The sequence below is a fragment of the Ictidomys tridecemlineatus genome, chromosome 3, assembly GCF_052094955.1.
Source record: "Ictidomys tridecemlineatus isolate mIctTri1 chromosome 3, mIctTri1.hap1, whole genome shotgun sequence".
Lineage (NCBI taxonomy): Eukaryota > Metazoa > Chordata > Mammalia > Rodentia > Sciuridae > Ictidomys > Ictidomys tridecemlineatus.
This window is the reverse complement of record NC_135479.1, coordinates 168,553,013-168,570,817: the sequence shown is the minus strand read 5'-3', so window position 1 is coordinate 168,570,817 and position 17,805 is coordinate 168,553,013. Positions and strand designations below refer to the sequence as shown.

General features: G+C 36.2%; 1 protein-coding gene across 1 annotated transcript in view; it reads left to right on the top strand.

Annotated features, from left to right (window-relative positions):
* The window catches only part of Crybg3 (crystallin beta-gamma domain containing 3), a 111,964-nt gene that overhangs the window by 36,050 nt on the left and 58,109 nt on the right, over positions 1 to 17,805 (top strand). The window contains exons 3-6 of the mRNA XM_005336767.5: positions 1,126 to 1,553; positions 8,803 to 14,830; positions 16,121 to 16,165; positions 16,414 to 16,529. Coding sequence (XP_005336824.2) covers positions 1,126 to 1,553; positions 8,803 to 14,830; positions 16,121 to 16,165; positions 16,414 to 16,529 — 6,617 coding nt within the window. The remainder of the gene's footprint in view (positions 1 to 1,125; positions 1,554 to 8,802; positions 14,831 to 16,120; positions 16,166 to 16,413; positions 16,530 to 17,805) is intronic.

The following is a 17,805-nucleotide window of genomic DNA, read 5'->3' as shown; positions in this document are numbered from 1 at the left end:
CATTATAATTATGGTGTTCTTGCTTTCTTGAAGATCAGCTTCTTGCAAAACTTTGTCATGTGAACCTACAGTGCCCTAAGGTGATTTTACCTTGGTGTTCTGATCTTTTTTCTGACTCATACTTGAGCTTTCCTTTTGTAAGGACTCGTGAGCTTGACAGGTGACAGATACTGTCGGATGTGCATTCCATTTACAAGTATGTGAGCAAGCATGTTTGGAAGGCAGGGTGAGTTGGCACAATGGCCTAAAGCTTTTTGGAATCCGGGAAGAGTGTGAGGTGGAATGCCAGCGTGGTCTTTGCTGGAACAGCTTGACTTTCCCGTGTGCGGAACACATATTAATGTGTGTTTGCTTTACCAGTAACTTAATTATAAGCAAAATAAACCTCTGGAAGTGTTTAATGTCTGCAAAGAATACCTGTTTTGCATTAACACATTATCAGGACTTTATGTTTTACTGTGAAGAGGTCACAGTGAGCCTTTTCTCTGAATTATTGCACCATCTTACTGTCTCTCCTGTTATTCTTGAAGAACAATTTTACATAATTGTGACAGCTTCATGGACTAATGTAATGCTGAGATGATAAGGTTTGCTTAGGTGTTATTTGTGTAACATACCACGTGCTATGACAAGTTTAAATACACACAAGCTTTGTCATGATCTGTCCCTTTACTTGTCTCTCTACTTACCTGTCACTTTTGCATCATGGCCCCACTCATAGTGAACCTCTTAGAAGCAGATGCCTCACTGAAGTTACACACACCACTCACTCACTCAAATTCACTAGCATCACCTAGTCATTTTTTAGGTCCCCTTCAGATGGGACACTTCCTACACTTACCTTGTCTGCCCTTGCCTCCATTAAATATGGGCTGGTTACGCTACTCTGGGTCCCCACGTGTGCTGCACTTCTCCCTTTTCCATATCTACTTTATGGCTTTGTTCGAGTCACACAAGGACTGTGCTTAAGTGGATTGTAATCTGCCTGAAGTCTGAGAAGCCATCGTTCTGATTCACAAAGTTTCCCTGGTGTCTGGCACAGTCTGTCCTAAAATTTCTTATCACTCAATCTGTGTTGTTTTTTAAATCATAATGCTTCTTATTTATTCTCTATGTTATTTTCAGATTCATCAAAGTGAGGAGAAAATAAACCAGGCTGAGAAGCTGATCACTCTTCCAACACAGGAAGATCCCAAAAAGGCCAATGATCTTGCCGGTTCCACTTCAGATGCCAAAACCGGGGAAACTGACAGACAACCAAAAGAGAGCTTTTTTCAGTTTCTTGGTAACTTGTTCAATATCTCAGGAAAATCATCTCTTGGTGAAGCTAAGCAGTCCTCTTTCAAAGAAGGCCATGATAAAACTGAAAGAGACGCTCAAACTCATGGTGACAGTCATGAAGGGATCCAAAGTGAGAGGGAGATTTTCAGTGATCCACTGGGACCCCAGGCAGTTCCAACAGAGGAACAAGAGTCCATGTCAGTTGAACTCTCAGATACCTTTTCTTTGGATACAACTCAGGACAGTGAACAGGAAACCACCGATTTGCCAAAGTAAGTAGAATTTAATTAAGTAAAAAAAAATCAAGCTTTTGGACCTAGCTTTTAAACATAAGTTCTAATTCTCGTTAATTGAAAGAAAAAGTATTTGGTAATATCTTTGCTGCTATGTAAAAGATAGTAAAAAAAATTTTTTTTTGGACCATCCTGGAAATCTAACACCTTTTCAGCTATTTTGGGGGGCAGGACTAGTATTGCCTTTTAGGTAATTAATTGTCACAGTAGAAGATTTTTTTTGTTTTTAATTTAAGCCTTCTTTGAATAGGAGTGTTTTTGGTTGTCTGAATTCCTCTTGCATTAGGACAGGCAAGGGTTCTGTATGTCTATTTTAGGAACCGTAATGGACCTAATATTCGTATTTTCATTCTTTCAGTATTCTTTTTTTGTGTGTGTGTGTGAAATCTAGGTAAATTATTTAAGAAAATTAATTGACTCTATTCATGAAAATAGCTTTATGAAACTTTTACCCAGCTCTTAGAAGCCAAAGTCTTACATGAATTTGAGCAGCATTTTACCACCCATTTTTCCTTTGTTTGATTAATGAATAGGAAGCAACTTGTTTCTCCTTTTACTCAAATGAGCCAAAAAATGTTTTTAATGGTGTTGAGTACATTAGGCATCTTGGGTAACTATCAGGAGTGTTAATTCATAACTATCAGGGATCTGTTTCATTGACTTTTATTTGGGCTTCACTTGAGAATTGGTTATTCAAAGAGGTCATCAATAATACTGAAGTCATGTAAAGATAACTTTCTGTGTACTTTTTTTTTTTTTTGGTAGTTTCAAAGGTTCCTGCAAGCTAATTCCTCATAGCAAATTTATAAGATCAGACCCAAATCACAGTTCTAAGAACGGAGACCCAAATAGATGAGAGTTTGCCCATCAAGTGATGTGGTAGAGCTTGTTCTACCAGATGTTGAAATATACTGATAAAGATATAGTATCTGCAGCTGTGCCAAACAGGTATAATATTTGCTATAAATTTAAATGGAGCAGAATTTATGAGAGTCTAGAAGTGGACTCTCATAAAATTTAAAATCTAAACCTGTGGTGAGGACATTTGCATTCTCCTTGAAATGTGGATTCATTGAAAAAACTGCTTAACAATTTGGAGGAAAAAAGTTACTTCTCATTTTTATATTAAAACAAATTAAAATAGAGTTACAAATAAATGTTTACAAAGTAAACTAAGAGAAGCAATATATGAATTATTATTTTACTTTTGATAAAAATCACTTTATAAGCATAATAGCAATGGAAGGTATTAAAAGAGATCAAGAGAAAGATTACTCCCAATTTTCAAATTCCTGTATGTCAAAAAACATAACCATTGATAATTTAAATGGAAAATGAGAAAAATCATATACAACAATGACAGAGAATAATTGGTCAGCAATTTAGATACTAATATAATAAAAGATAAAAATGGCAAACAATATAAACAATTTAAATAGAAATATAAACCACTAACAATTGAAAAAGTTTGTTTTCACTAGCAATCAAGGAAATGAAAACTAAAATGAGAATTTTTTCTCCTTTAAATTGAAAATACTAATAAATATTTTTCATGAGTCAAAGTAGATAAAGCCAGTGCTCATATACTCTGCTGGGAATGGGGGATGTAATTTGATAGCATGTTTTAGGAATTCAGTTGGCATTATGTATCAAGAACTTTAAAATGTACAAGAACTTTACAATTTTTTCTGATGATATACAAAGGTGTTCATTTAAACATTATTTTTCATTGAAAATAAATGTCCAACAAAGTGGCTCAATTGTGAATCCATTATATGGGATTGTTTAAAGTAACACTATGGAAAGTGTGGTTCCTGAAAAAGTAGCATCAGCATCACTCAGGAATCATTAGAGAAGCATATTTGTTGACCATGTCTCCACCCCCTGCTCACCCCCACCCTCCTTCGCCCCATCCCCCTGGCACTGTGGATGAAACCCAGGTCCTGATTTCAAACTCCAGTTGGCATCTCTGGGAGCAGGGTCCAGCAAGCTTCTAACAACTTTTCCAGGTGATTTTTTTTGCACACTGATATTTGAGATCCAGTATTGTGAAGTAATTTAAAATGATGGAGAATTGAATAGAATGGAAAGTTCACATTTTTTCTTCTTTGGTTCTGATTAGTTTGGTTAAGCTTATTTCTTTGGCAATGGACAGTAGAAAATGACAGTGGATACCGGGCTTATTTCTTGTTGGTAAACTTTCTTTGATAATGGAATAATCACTTAAGGCAATTCTCTAGAACCAACTCAGCAAAGAAAGATTTTTTTCTTAATTTAGGAGGAAAGAAATGATGCCTGAACTCCCAACTAAGAAACAGTCTTCCTCTAGGCCTAGCTTTGGAAATGCCACAGTTGATCAGGCTAAGAACTACAGTTGATAATTTGTCAATTTCTATCGATAGTTACTATTAACAATTATCAGTTTGTTTAAGAATTGTGACTTAAAAGTTGAATCCTATTTTTATAAGTTTGTTTTCACATTATAGTGAAGAACTGCTCACAACTGATTTTAGTTGTTATTTAAGTAATACACCTAGAAAATTATTTTAAAATAATTCTGAGGGGCTCGGGATGCGGCTCAAGTGGTAGTGTGCTCGCCTGGCATGCGTGAGGCATTGGGTTCGATCCTCAGCACCACATAAAAATAAAATAAAGATGTTGTGTCCACCAAAAACTGAAAAATAAATATTAAAAAAAAATCTGTCTTTGTCTCTGTCTCTCTCTCTCTCTCTCCCTCTCCCTCCTCCTCCCTCCCTCCCTCTCTCCTCTTTCTCTCTCTCTCTCTCTCTCTTTTTAAAAAAAAATTAAATAATTCTGAGTATTTGCATTTTAAGGAGTAAAGTTGTTTTTGTTTTGTGGTATGACTGTACTAAGAACAAGGGTATATTTAAGTTTCTTTTTCAGATCATGAGATTATATCAAATGTAAAATGTTATTTAAAGTGAAATTTATAATAAATTATAGGGGATTTGTTTCCCATAAATTAAAAAAAAAATTAATACAGGGAAGAGTGAGTTAACTGAAGGTTTTACATTGCCTTTTATGGAAAGTGCCCTTTTTTTCTTTAGAAGTCTTCATAATCAGGGTGTATTTAAACGAGTTAATGCCTTTATATGAGTTAATAAAATAACCTGTGGTGTATAACAGTGTTCATTATCATACAATCAAAGATATTTTGTGACTACCATTAATATTATTTTCAAAATTTAAATCATTTATTTACCTGTTTATTCAAAGTGGATTTAAAAAATTATCATGAAAATCATATTGAATGATTTCATCTTAGCTTACTTTAAATAGTCATAAGCTTCGCCATTGTTTTATTTATAGTTGACTATGCAGATTTTATTTTTAATATGATAAAACTTTTTTTAAAAACCTGTTTGGTGACATTTTAAAAATTGTTTTCCATACATTAACTCAGCTTCTGTGTAATTTATATAGAAAGCTATTTTATTGTTGTGGTTTTAAAAAATTTTCTGTTATAATTTTTATATTTTCACAGGTTTATATCCATTATAATGAGAATCTCTTCTATCAAAACTCTCATGATTTTTTAAAAAAAATTGTTAGTTTTGCAGCTTTTCTTTACCTACAGCTATTAAAAGACTTCCTTATTGTGAGAGGATGCATGTTTACCTATGTAATTTGAAAGGAAATAAATCCTATTGCTAAAAAGTATCTTAAGCTTCATATTTTTCTTAAAGTGAATTCCTATAGTTCTTTTGCTATAAGACTAGTTACTATTTGCAGGCTGCTATTATAGAATTTTCTTTGCAGAATGATAGGTCTTTGGTTGACAGGTGTATAAAATTTATTCAGATTAGACCACATCATATGTAATATCTGGATTAGACCACATTATATGTAATATCTGGAGGCTTATTAAACCTTCACATGAAAGCTAAATTTGGACAGCATCCATAAAAGCTTTTCAAATTTTAAATACATATGCCTATTTTCTTAAATATTTGAACTTTCAGTGTGTTTTATTTTTTTCTTGCTACTGTTTGAGTCACATCACATACCTTTCATACAAAGAATAAGCTATAGATCCCATGTATAATTACATAATATATGAAACTAATACTCTCATTTCTTCATTCAGCTTGTGAAAAATGCACCTTTTTAATTTCCCATCTTTACCTTATTTTAAAATTATTTATTTTGGGCTATTTTAGTTTATTTAAAAGTTTGCAAATTAAAGAGCAAAATTTAATTTAAGTTTTGGTACTGGGGATTGAACTCAGAGGTACTCAAACATTGAGCCACATCCCCAACCCTATTTTGTAATTTTTATTTAGAGACAGAATCTCACTGAGTTGCTCAGCATCTCACTTTTACTGCAGCTGGCTTTGAACTTGCTATGTTCCTGCCTTAGCTTCCTGAGCACTAGGATTACTGGTGTGCACCACCGTACCTGGCCAATTTTATGGACTTAATATTCAATTATGATGACTCTATTTCAACCTGTGAAAGAATGATGCAGAAAATAGATAATGTTGGCATGACTAACCTGTTAAAAAGTTGTTGTGTAGCTCACCAGTGCCTGAAGGGACCAATTAAAATGAATGAAGCTAAGCTTACAACTTTGATGTCTAGTGCTTTAAACATGGTAATTATTTAATATAAAGAATGCATATTTACAAATATGTAACATATTCTTACAGGCTGCTGCAGAAGATGTAGTTAGCAATTTAAACTAGTACATATATATATATATATATAATTTTATATATTTGTATATAATATATATTTAATTTAATCACTTTTTAGTTAAAAGCATTAAGAAAAATCATAAAAAATGTAAAACACGAATCCCCCTTTTCAGACTCCAAAACTACAAAACACTTATTATAGTAAGCTAAAGTTTAGTGTACTTTTCTGTGTGGTTTATTAGAGTCCTTTTAGATAAAAGTTGCAATGTTGTATTGATGCAGGATAAAATGCTTTGTGATCTAGTTTCAAGGGAGTTGGTAGTAAGAGGACCTAAATTCTGATCCTTCTCTTTCATTTGGTGTTTTGGTTGACACCATGTTCCCTTCTTTGGGTATACATTTCTTAAGGATTATTTTGGTGATCTTTTAGGGAAAAATTGTAGCCTATGGATAATAGGTGATAATTATACAATGTTAAAATTTTTATAGAAACAAAACAATTTTTGTCATTTATTTACACTTCTAGATCATTTTTTAAAAAAAATTTAGTTGTACATAAACACAATACCTTTATTTCTTTTATGTGGTTCTGAGGATTGAACCCAGTGCCTCACATATGCAAGGCAAGCAAGCAAGCGCTCTTCCACTGAGCCATAACCCCAGCCCTAGATCTTAATATGTTGTTTCAAAAGCCTTTTTTATTTTCTGAATGATATGTGTATTTTGATATGGTATTTCACCAATAATGTTAACGTGCCTTTATGTATTTTTCTCTTGAATATTTCATAGGAAGATTGCCATATCCAGCTTTTGACTTTGTTTTATAAGCATTAGATGCAGCCTGAAACTTGTGCAGCAACTAAAATCCCTTTTGCAGGGCAAAGCTTTTCTCACCACATCTCCTTTAGCTACTTCATAGTGGACAGTAAAAATAAATGGATGTAATAAGCACAATGTTTTACAATAGTGGTTTGGTAGGATTTTAAAGGCCAGCAAACTATATGGTTTGAAATGAGTTATTTCAGCTAAATTTCAAGATGTATATAACAGGCACAGTTGATGAAATTGTTATCAAAGGAAATTTCCTTTGCTTTTTCATTTAGACAAATCTAGCATTCTTAATTTATTGCTTTAAAGGTGGAAATAAAATTTATTCTTTTAGATGTTGGAATACTAATAACTGAATTTCTTGGTTATTCATATGGAGAGTAATGTTTGGTTACTGATATGTTCAATCTGAAACAATCAAGTAGAACACACATCGGTCTTTCTACTGTGAATTATTATAGTCGGGCCCTAAAATGTTGCTTTAGTTCAGAAAACATTTTGATATCATATATAAGAATTATGACATTAGTCTGTAATAGATTACTTAGCATTTAGTATCATTGCTTTACTTATTTATTGATTCACAGAAAGGTATTAAACATATACCATTTTCCAAATCGTGCATGGTGCACTTAAATATATAAAGATGATTCAGACATAGTACCTTCTCTCAGCCACCAGGTGAGTGGTGAAGAATAAATAACCTAGATCTTTATAGTTTAATGTGGTTAATGTTGTGTTTTGTGTACCCACAGACCAGAGGGTAAATGTCCATCTTGGTAGAAAGCATAGGTTTGTGATAGAGATAATTTGTGAGCTGAGTCATAGAGGTTAGGAGTGAGGTCAGTTTCTTTCTGGGGCTGGAATGAAAGGACAGGGAATAGAGCTGATAAAAGTCTACAAAGCAGCATGTCTTGCATGAGAACTCCCACAGAATCTTCAAGGGAAGCTGGTTGCTGAGCACATCAGGAACTTATGCAGAAATTGGTTCTCCACTCTTTTTGGAAATCTTTTTGATATCTGCATTTATCCAAGCAATTTAATACTGATCGCACCAGTGGAGTACTTGGAAAAATACTTTTTCTGAACACAGGAAAAGGTCTTAAAGGCAATTCTATTACTGATTGATTTAATGAATAAATACTGAGTGCTTACTATGGGCTGAACATCTTGCCAGGCATTTTTCTTTAACACTTTTCCAACTTATGTGCTTAAAGATGCTGTTTAAGTTCACACGTAAAAGTAAAGGAATAGAAATTGCTATGACGTTTGATGTGGTGGAGAAATCACAGTGATGATTCCATGAACTTATGGTACTAACACGAGGCACAAAAATCATTGTGGTTCATTAATGTCAAATGCTTTGAGATAAGAACCAGAACCTAAGCCTTGGACTTGTCAGCCTAGACTCTTCTGTTAGCCACAGAAGAATATGTAATCATACATATCTCTATCTGATCACTGTATCCTAATCCTTAATCATTGTATCCTACGAAGGAACAGTTCTGAGAAACTCAATGCATTTAGACTGCCTTGACATTCATGTGCTGCTTGCCAAATCTGCATTATTTTTAATGGCAGGTAATTTTAACTAAAACTTCCTAGGATTTCCTCTCCAATTGAGTACATATGAAGAGAAGTGGCATTTGAAAGGTACAGTTCGCTGCAATGTGATTGCTGGGATTACTGTAAAGTGATACTAATTATATTTCCTGATATCCTCGAACTGTTTCTTTTCACAGAAAAATTGATGGTAAGCCAGAGAGGCCTGCAGTAACATATGCAACATATCGAGGCCCCAGACAAATTATGAAATACCTAAAGCAACAGCCCATGTTGGAAACTGTGAATACCTCAGACAGAGAAAATGACGGTTCTGATTCTAGTACAAACACACACTCTAGCCCTGGAAGTGAAATGGAGACTGAGAGAGCAGCGTTGTCATCAGCTAGTACAGATGTCCACTTGAAACGATGTCTGCTTGGGGCCCCATTAGACGACTCTGACTGTAGCAAAATTAATCTCAACATAGAAAGCCATCTGACTAACAGTCCGGGACTTCAGAACACCACTCCTTCTAAGGATGTTTTAAATAAAAATGATCCTGGAGGACCTGAGAGAAGTTGGTTATTCTCTTCTTCTGAGACTAACACCAGCTCTACTGTTAGAGAATCTGACTCACGGAACCATTTAGGCTGTGTGCCACTTTCTCAAACTGACAGAAACTTGGTATGTTCAGCATTGTTTACAGGAAGTAAGAGTAGCAAAGTACCTTGCAGTCCAGAATTTCAGAGGAAAACTCCAACAGAAAATACAAGGAGAGAAAACAGCTCTGTGATGAATGATGGGACACTGGAGCAAAGAGAAGAGCATGTGGAACTTCAGGGACCTGCTGTTTCTGATTTCTCTTGTAGTAAATCTAATGGGAGTGACACTACCAAACTGGAAAGTACAAATTTGCCAAGTCCCAATAAATCAGTTAGGCATGAAAACCTGCAGTTGCCAGAGAGAAAGTGTTCTAACAAGCAAACCGTAGATAACTCATCAAAGCAGGCTGCCCATCATACCAGCACCATTGCTGTCCAGGGACATGCTGTGACAGACACAGAACTTGTAAATGAAGGAAAGAAGTTGTTTGCCCAAGACTCACAGAAAAATTTGGCTGTTACAGAAATCAGGCAAGAAAAGGCAAGTGTCTTGGCTGGCGAACCCACAACTTCAAGTCATGTAAAAGCTCTAGAAAACAGAATCGAATCATTACCCAAAGATACCCACCAATTGTTTGAAACAGAAGCCAAAAAGCTTGATTTGGGACCACATGACAAAGCTTCCACTATGAGTATAAAACAAAAGGACCCTGCCTTTGCACAGTACATCAGTAAATCAGCAGTTGTAGCATGCTTAGAAAACAGACTAGAACCTGAAATGAATTTCAAACTTAATAAAAATCACCTTTCAGAATCTCTTCTTCATGCCAAGAAACCTCAGCAAGCCAAAGTATCACTTGATGATGAAACACCACTTACCCTAGACTGTAAGAAATCACATTTTGATGCTTCACCTTCTACCTTTGTTTCTGGAACGGACATTCCGAGTAAATTTGATATCCCTGTTTTAAAGGATGTACCCATAGAAACTGGAGATTCCAACATTGTTGGTATTTCTCATCAGCCAACTAAATGTCCAGAAAAAAATGTGGCAATTCATGTTGAGGCTGTAGATAGGAAGAGTCCTCCTTCCCTTGAGCATGAATCTGCAGTTCTTGAATCCAAGGAAGCTTTTGCTGAGAGTGAAAAATGCCAGTTTCATCCGGGTCCTGAAATGAGTGGCACTATGGTGGACCCATTGAACTCTGAGCCTGGAAGCCTCCCCAAGGATTATAATTTTGTTTCATCTCCAGACCTTAATAAAACAGAGTTAATGCCTACAAAGACCAAGACAATTAAAAGCACAGTAGAGGAGTCTGATTCCCTTCCCTTGGAAACCAAAATTAATAACATTGCTAAAACTTTATCAACATCCGAGGTTGGTGGTCAGAACAGTGTTCCTGTTAAGTCACATTCTGGAAGAGGGAAATCTATAGCCTTGCCCAAGTTATCTGTTTGCCAAACGGAGCCCAACAGCATTTCTCAGGGTGCAATTTCTTCTCCATTAGAAATTCCAGAGGAGCCAGCAAAGCCTGTTTTATCAGAGTTAACTTCTCTAGAAGTTGAGCAGGACAAAAGTTTTCAATCAGTGGAACATAGGGAGATTAAAGACAAACGTTCAGATGCCAGCCTTAAGGACAGTCACCAGGTTCAGGTTTCTTCTACCTCCAAACATCAAAGTATAGAAGAAACAGAGGTGGACACCTTATGTGATCTTCCTTCTCTTCCCCAAAGTAATCTACTTGTGATTTCACCTCTTGGTCAACACAAAAAAGTCACTAGGCATATGGCACAGAATTGTGAATCCAACACTTGTATGATTCATGAATCTTTGGATATTTGTGGGACTAAACAGAGTTCTGGTCTCTCAGAAATGGCAGAACTCAGTTTAACTAGTATCTCCCCAAAGTTCCAAGAAACTGACAGCACAAAAGTAAATTCACCTTTTTTGAGTTCTGATATTAGCTTGGAAAAAAATGGGTTTTCATCAGAATATTCAAGCTTGCTTGATGTACCATCTGTGCTGAGATCAGCAAGGAAAGCCTCATCTCACACCAAGAGAGAGGAACCTTGTTTTCTGAGTAGTGGTACTGATAGTGCATCCTTTTTCTCTGGTCAGCCAGAGGAAATTAGCATGGTTATACGTTCATATGATCCCTCAAATAATTATGATTCTGTGAATGTTACTGAAGATCTCTCAGGCAAAGATGCCTCCATAACTAATCTGCTGGACCCTAGTAGCTTTTGCTTGGAATTGGAGACACCTGTCCCAACAGGGGCAGATGCAACCCCATTTCAGGACCATTTGGGGATTCATACTGGAAAGGTAGCTCTTGATTTCCCAGCCACTGCCCATTTGGACGATAACATGGAAGCAGAGACTGGAGCAGTTGCTGGGGCTCCAGCGTCAGTTAACAGCTCAAGCCAACAGTGTTCTGAAGCCTCTGTTGAGCATGCAGAAGCGAGGAGAAGAGCACATGACCAACTTTTGGACCTCAAAAGTGGTTTACTCAGAAAGGCTGACACATTGATTGAGGAGATTTTTAATTCTGTCAGAGAAGAACTAAAATCCAAACACACAGTTGGTACCTGCCAGGAGCATATATCCATAGATGGTGTAATGAATCCTGGTACTCTGAAGGACGATATCCCTGAGAAAAAAGAATCAGAAGTGGCATTAACAGGGATCCAACAAAAAGGGTGTTTGGAAGAGCAGGGCATGGAAAACATGTCAGAAGTCAAAGAGGAAGAGAAAGCCTGTGTTTCAACTACAGTTGGTGAGACACATCTTCTTTTTGATTCTGTTAGAATGAATGTGTCTTGTGTGTTAGAAGATCAAGCTAGGAAATTAGTCAATGAGGTTATTTTTTCAGCCCAAGAACATTTGAAAAATGATGCTTTTGAAGATACTGAGGCTACCTGGGATTCTGAGCCTCAGGCTCATACTTCAAAAATTCTGAACCGTGATAGTGTTAAGCCAAGTGATGTAGTTAGGGAGTTCTTGTTATCAGAACAGGCAGTAAATCAAAGCACGTGTGAAATTAGTGAAAACACAAAATTAAGAAGATTCTTCTCCATAAGTAACTTACTTAGTAGCACAGAGTCAATTAAAGGAAGAGATATTTCTTTTTACCAAAAATCTTCACTTTCTGGAAATGAAATTGGACAGTCTGATAGTATAAATTTGCAAGAATCAGATACTGTTTTACTCCCTGAAGACATGCCCCATAAAGAGTTAGATGATAGAGTAAAAGCACATTTATTTGTCAATGAGGACTGTAGAGAGACAAGAGAAAGAGAGCATGTGGATATTCACAAAACTGGGACAGAAGACACAAGAACTCTTGTACTGAATTTCAAATGTCCTCCATCTGTGAGTGATAACATTCTCACACCTGGCACATCCAAAAGCAGTTTGTCTGATAGTCTTGTATGTATACCTGAAAAAAGCTTGCCAGAACATAGTAAAAGCACACCCCTTGCAACGTCAGGAATAGGGAAAGTACACAAAAAGGATGAAGTAAATATGGGAAAAATTAAGCATATACCTTCCATGTTAGAAATGGGGAAAACAAACAAAAGGGATACCGAATTCAGTATTATGAAATGTGAGGCAGTCCCTCCTGTGTTAGATGCAGAAAGAGATCATAAAATGGAAGCTGAATTAAATATTACAAAAATTGAGTCAGATGCTGACATCTTTAAAATGGAAAAGGTGTACTCAGTGGGTGCTGAGAAGTATGCTGAAAAACCTGAGGGATTACCTGTCACTTTAGGAATAGAAACAGCTTGCAAGATGAGGAATACTGAAGGGGACATTGGCAAAACTGAGGTGATGCCTCTTATATCAGAAGTAAAAAATATCCACCAAAAAGATGCTGAAGGGGATATAGTAAAGAGTGAAATGACACCTGTTGCAAGAGAAGTGGAAAATGATTATCAAAAGCTTGCAGAAGGGGATGTTGGCAAGAGTGGAGTGACATCTGTTGTGTCAGAAGTAGAAAATACCTGCCCAAGAGGTGGGGAGGAGATTACCCAAGAGGCCAAGGCAGCATCTGTTCCCTTAGAAATGGAAGCTATTTACCAAAAGGATGCTGAAGGAGTTATTAGAAAGACTGAGAGGCCTGTGTTGAAATTGGAAACTACTCACCAAAAGGATGCTCTAGGGGTTTGGGGGAATACTAGAGTGGTATCTTCTGTGAAAGAAGCACACAGGAAGGCAGCACCTGCCTCCTTAGAAATGGGGAAAAAATATAAGGTAGATGCTGAAGAGACTAAAGGAAGAAATATGTTTATGCCTTCTAAACTGGAAATGAAAATAACATCCCCTGAGGATCCTAGTGGGACTCTTAGGAAACATGAAGAAATACCCACAGCCATAAATATAGAGAAAATACATGAAACAGAATTGACCATTACCCAAGTGGAAGGCATGCCCACTGTATTTGAAGCTGAAAAATCATCTCAAGAGTATGCTGAAAGCAGTGTTGGAGACGTGGAGGAAGAGCCTACTGAAATCAAGGAAAGCTTGATATTGCATGATAGCAGACTTGCCTCACACTTCAGGGGATATCAATCACCTACATTAAGTAAGGATTATGAGGGTTACCCGGCCTTAGCAATGTCAGATTTTCAACCTGAGGACACCGTAGTAAGGCTCAACAAAAGAGTGTCCATCACTACAATATATGACGCAAGAAGAGTTCTGGATTTTAGTGATGGGAAGGAAGAATCTAGTTTGGCCTTTGTTTCTCAGGACGAACAAGAAAATTCTTCCTTTACTATATTATATGAAGAGCCCCTTCAAGAGGAAGACAAGTATGCTTCTGCAGAAGTTAGAGAAACCAGCTCTGTCTTATTTCCCAATGTGGCCCCTTCCTGCATGCCTGTTTTGGCATGTGAAAGGTCTGAGAGTAGAACTGACCTCCTCCATCATCTTGAAAAAGATACAAAATCAGATGAGACATTTGATGGTGATAGTTCAGAAACGTTCTTATCAGTAGAGGCCAAAAGGTACAAAATTTATCCCTTGGCTTTGAGCCCCATTTATGAGGATGACAGCTCACAGGAGGACATTCTATCCAGTGAGGTTTCTCCTGGTCATCAAGGCTCCACTAAATCCAGAGAGAGTGCAAACCAATCTTCTTCAGTTTTGTCGCTTCTCCAGTCAGTATCAGAGCGTTTAAAGATGAATTTTGATGAAGATGACAGAGAGGTGGCTGAGGAAGAAGATGAGGAGGAAGAAGCATTGCAGAGAGGAGGCCTGAGAGCTCAAAGAAAGGATCATGTTACCTTCCAGTTGCCAGATCCTTCCATCACAAGCTACCCTGACAATGACCAGGAAAGCACTGGACTTTCTAAGAATCCGCATGTAATGTCAAGTGACCCTGCTCCTTCCAATCTGCAGATTGGTCTGTGGCCAGAAAAGACTTTATTTTTACAAAAATCTGACCTTACTTCTAAATTGCATTCTTCTTTAAAGAGTGCTTATCATCAGTATTTACAGACTTCTAAAACTCATTCCTCGGAAAAAGGAACCAGATTTGGTGGGTGTTTTCAGGAACCAGTGTCAAAATATTTCAGTGTTCAAGACAACCCAGGCAGATTGGGCCCCTACACTGTGGTAAGTTCTTTTGATTATTTAACTAGTGAAATTAAATCTTGGGTTGTAAAATTATCTAAAAGCATGCTAAAAAAAAATCAGTATTTTGACTTTGTATAATACAATTTGTTTTTTGAAAATATTGGATTTACTCTTTGGTTGAATTGTGTTAAAATTTGTGTATTTTAACTGAATTGTTATGCTGAGAAAACACAGTTGCCTGATCAGAATTTAAAATGCCTAATAGAGGAGCCACTTATTACACAATCCTTAGTTGATATTTTTCAAACTAAATTAAGTGATGACATTTTGGATTTCTCCAGGTATTATATGTGGGAAAGTTGTCACTTTCCATTTAGCTCATACATATCATGAAAATATTTCTGTCAAGTAAAATTTTTATATATTTGCTTGACAACAACTTCCCAGTGGAGTTGCTCGTATTCATACAAAGCAGGACAGTGAGTAGCCCAATTTGGAGAAAAAGAGCTAGAAAATGTGTTGAAATTCAGTTACATCTTTCATTGATTTAGCAATATTTAAATGTCTGACATAGAATATTTACAGAACATGGGACTTTCCCTTTCCGGCATTCCAAGGATTATGGAACTTTGTTGAAGACTCTCAAGGCCTGTATCTTGACCTAGAGCACCCTTAGCAAATAGTGTACCAATCAGTACCTTGCAAGAGAAATTCATTTTGAAAGAAATGACAGAATTTGAAGAAATATGTCTTTTATGGGTCCCCATTGCCAACCAAATTAAATGGAACCTCTTCACTCTGATTATAAGTTCTGTTTTGTCCAGTCTTTTCTCCCTAATTCTCTAGCTACACACCCGGTGTTTCTTGCCTCTGTTCTTTTTCTGAAAATGGTTCTCTTCCTGGAATATTTTTCCCTATCGTCCCCATCCCTTTTTTAAGCTCATGGAAATCCTGTTTTCTAAGACCCTCTCAATTCCTCAATTCCACTTCCTCCAAGAAGCCTCTTCGTGACCTCCCTGTCCCATTGCCTCACCTCCTTGCTGGTGCCATTTCCACAACCTGGCCTTTTTCTTGTGTTTTACCGGTTCATTTAACTTAGTCCCACCTTAAAAATGTAGATGTCTGTTTGCCCCTTCTAAGCAGGAGGCTGTTTGAAGGCAGTGATACCACGCTGTTATACTGCATGTTTGCACTCTGTTCCTTCTGTGTAGAGAAGCCCTTTGCTCATAATGGTGACTAGTACATATTGGGTATATGATGGCTAAGAATGTAAACCACATGTGTTTCCTCTAATGTTAAGTCTTACGTTTTCAATTTTTACTATTTCAGAATGTTGACAGACAAATTCTGAGATGTAACCCAAGGCCTGGGAAGGTAAGGATAGTTTTTGCAAGTAGATGAAGATAAAAAGTGACAATCAAGATTCCTTTTAGGCCTAGGGCGTTTAAGGTAAATCCTTTTGCTTGATTTAGAAAATGATTTTTCTACTCGAGGATTTTACATTTGAAGTAATATTTGTGTTTATCTATTTAGGATATTTTATTTTGTATATTCTAGGACATTCTGAAAATTTAAATACATTCTTAAAATGGGTCATTGGGCCTGTCTACTTTATGTTGCAGATGGTTATCTATGATCTCCATGGAAGTGAATATAAACACGAGATCTACTGTAATATTCCTGATGCTACAGCATGGTCTTTTCCCAATGGGGTACTGATAAAAGTTGTAAGAGGCTGGTAAGAAATCTCAATGGTTTATAGCATATTTTCTGAAATTAAGCATGCCTTCTTGTATTTGTACTTTTTGTAAAAGTCGTATTCCTTTTCCTCTAGTATTAGACATAAATATTTGCTATGGCAGAAAATACAGGGTGCTTTTAGTACTTAAAGCCAGCAGTCACCAATACTTAATACAGTATTGGGAGTATTAGCAGGATAGAATTGGCACACTGAGTTGAATGCTTCAGTCAAATGAAGCAGAGTTTTGAAAATGAGTTCAGAATTTGTGGGATGCTAAGGAATGCGAAGGTCACATAGTTAGAGTTATTAGTATAGCTGAAATGCTCAAGAAGTGAGGAAGTCCTCATATGGTCCAAATCTGGTGGAAAACCTCAATTTGTTATTATGAACCATGTCCCATAGACATGCTGGAGTCAGAATTTCTTTGTCCAGAGTTTGGGTTGGTATTCGTGTTGTAAGAAGTATAGTGTATTGTTGTCTTTACTTAACAAAATGTAACCCATCTCGTCAAAATCCATCAAAAGGAAAGTTGGACTAGAAGTGTAACTTGAAATTGTTAAATTATTTCTTCTCTTTTTCTTTTTTAATTTTTTAAATTATAATTTATTATGTATGACAGCAGAATTCATTACAATTCATATCACACATATAGAGTGCAAATTTTCATATCTCTGGTTGTACTCAGAGTAGAATCACACCATTCATGTCTTCATACATGTACTTAGGGTAATGATGTCCATCTCATTCCACTGTCTTTTCTACCCCCATGTCCCCTCCCCTTCCCTCCCTTCCCCTTTGCTCTATTTAAAGTTCATCTAATCCACTCATACTTCCCACCCCAAACCCATTTTGAATCAGCATCTTTATTTCAGAGAAAACATTTGGCATTTAGCTTTTTGGGATTGGCTAACTTCACTTAGCATGATATTCTCCAACTCCATCCATTTACCTGCAAATGCCATGATTTTATTCTCTCTTAATGCTAAATAATTCCATTGTGTATATAAATTATTTCTAATATAAATGTATAGCTTTGTGTATATAATGAAGTACATGTGTACATAAATATAGACAGACATATATTGTGTGGTATGGTGTTCAGTAGCTTTATTTCCAAATGTGTATACTTCTTTCTTATACTACTTGTCTATAATTAAGATATATTATTTTTTAAAAAAGAATCTTATATTCTAATAGTAGGAAGAGGCCAGTTTAAAAACTATAAGTAGATAAAATGATCTGTTACTTATTATTATTTGTCATATGCCTCATT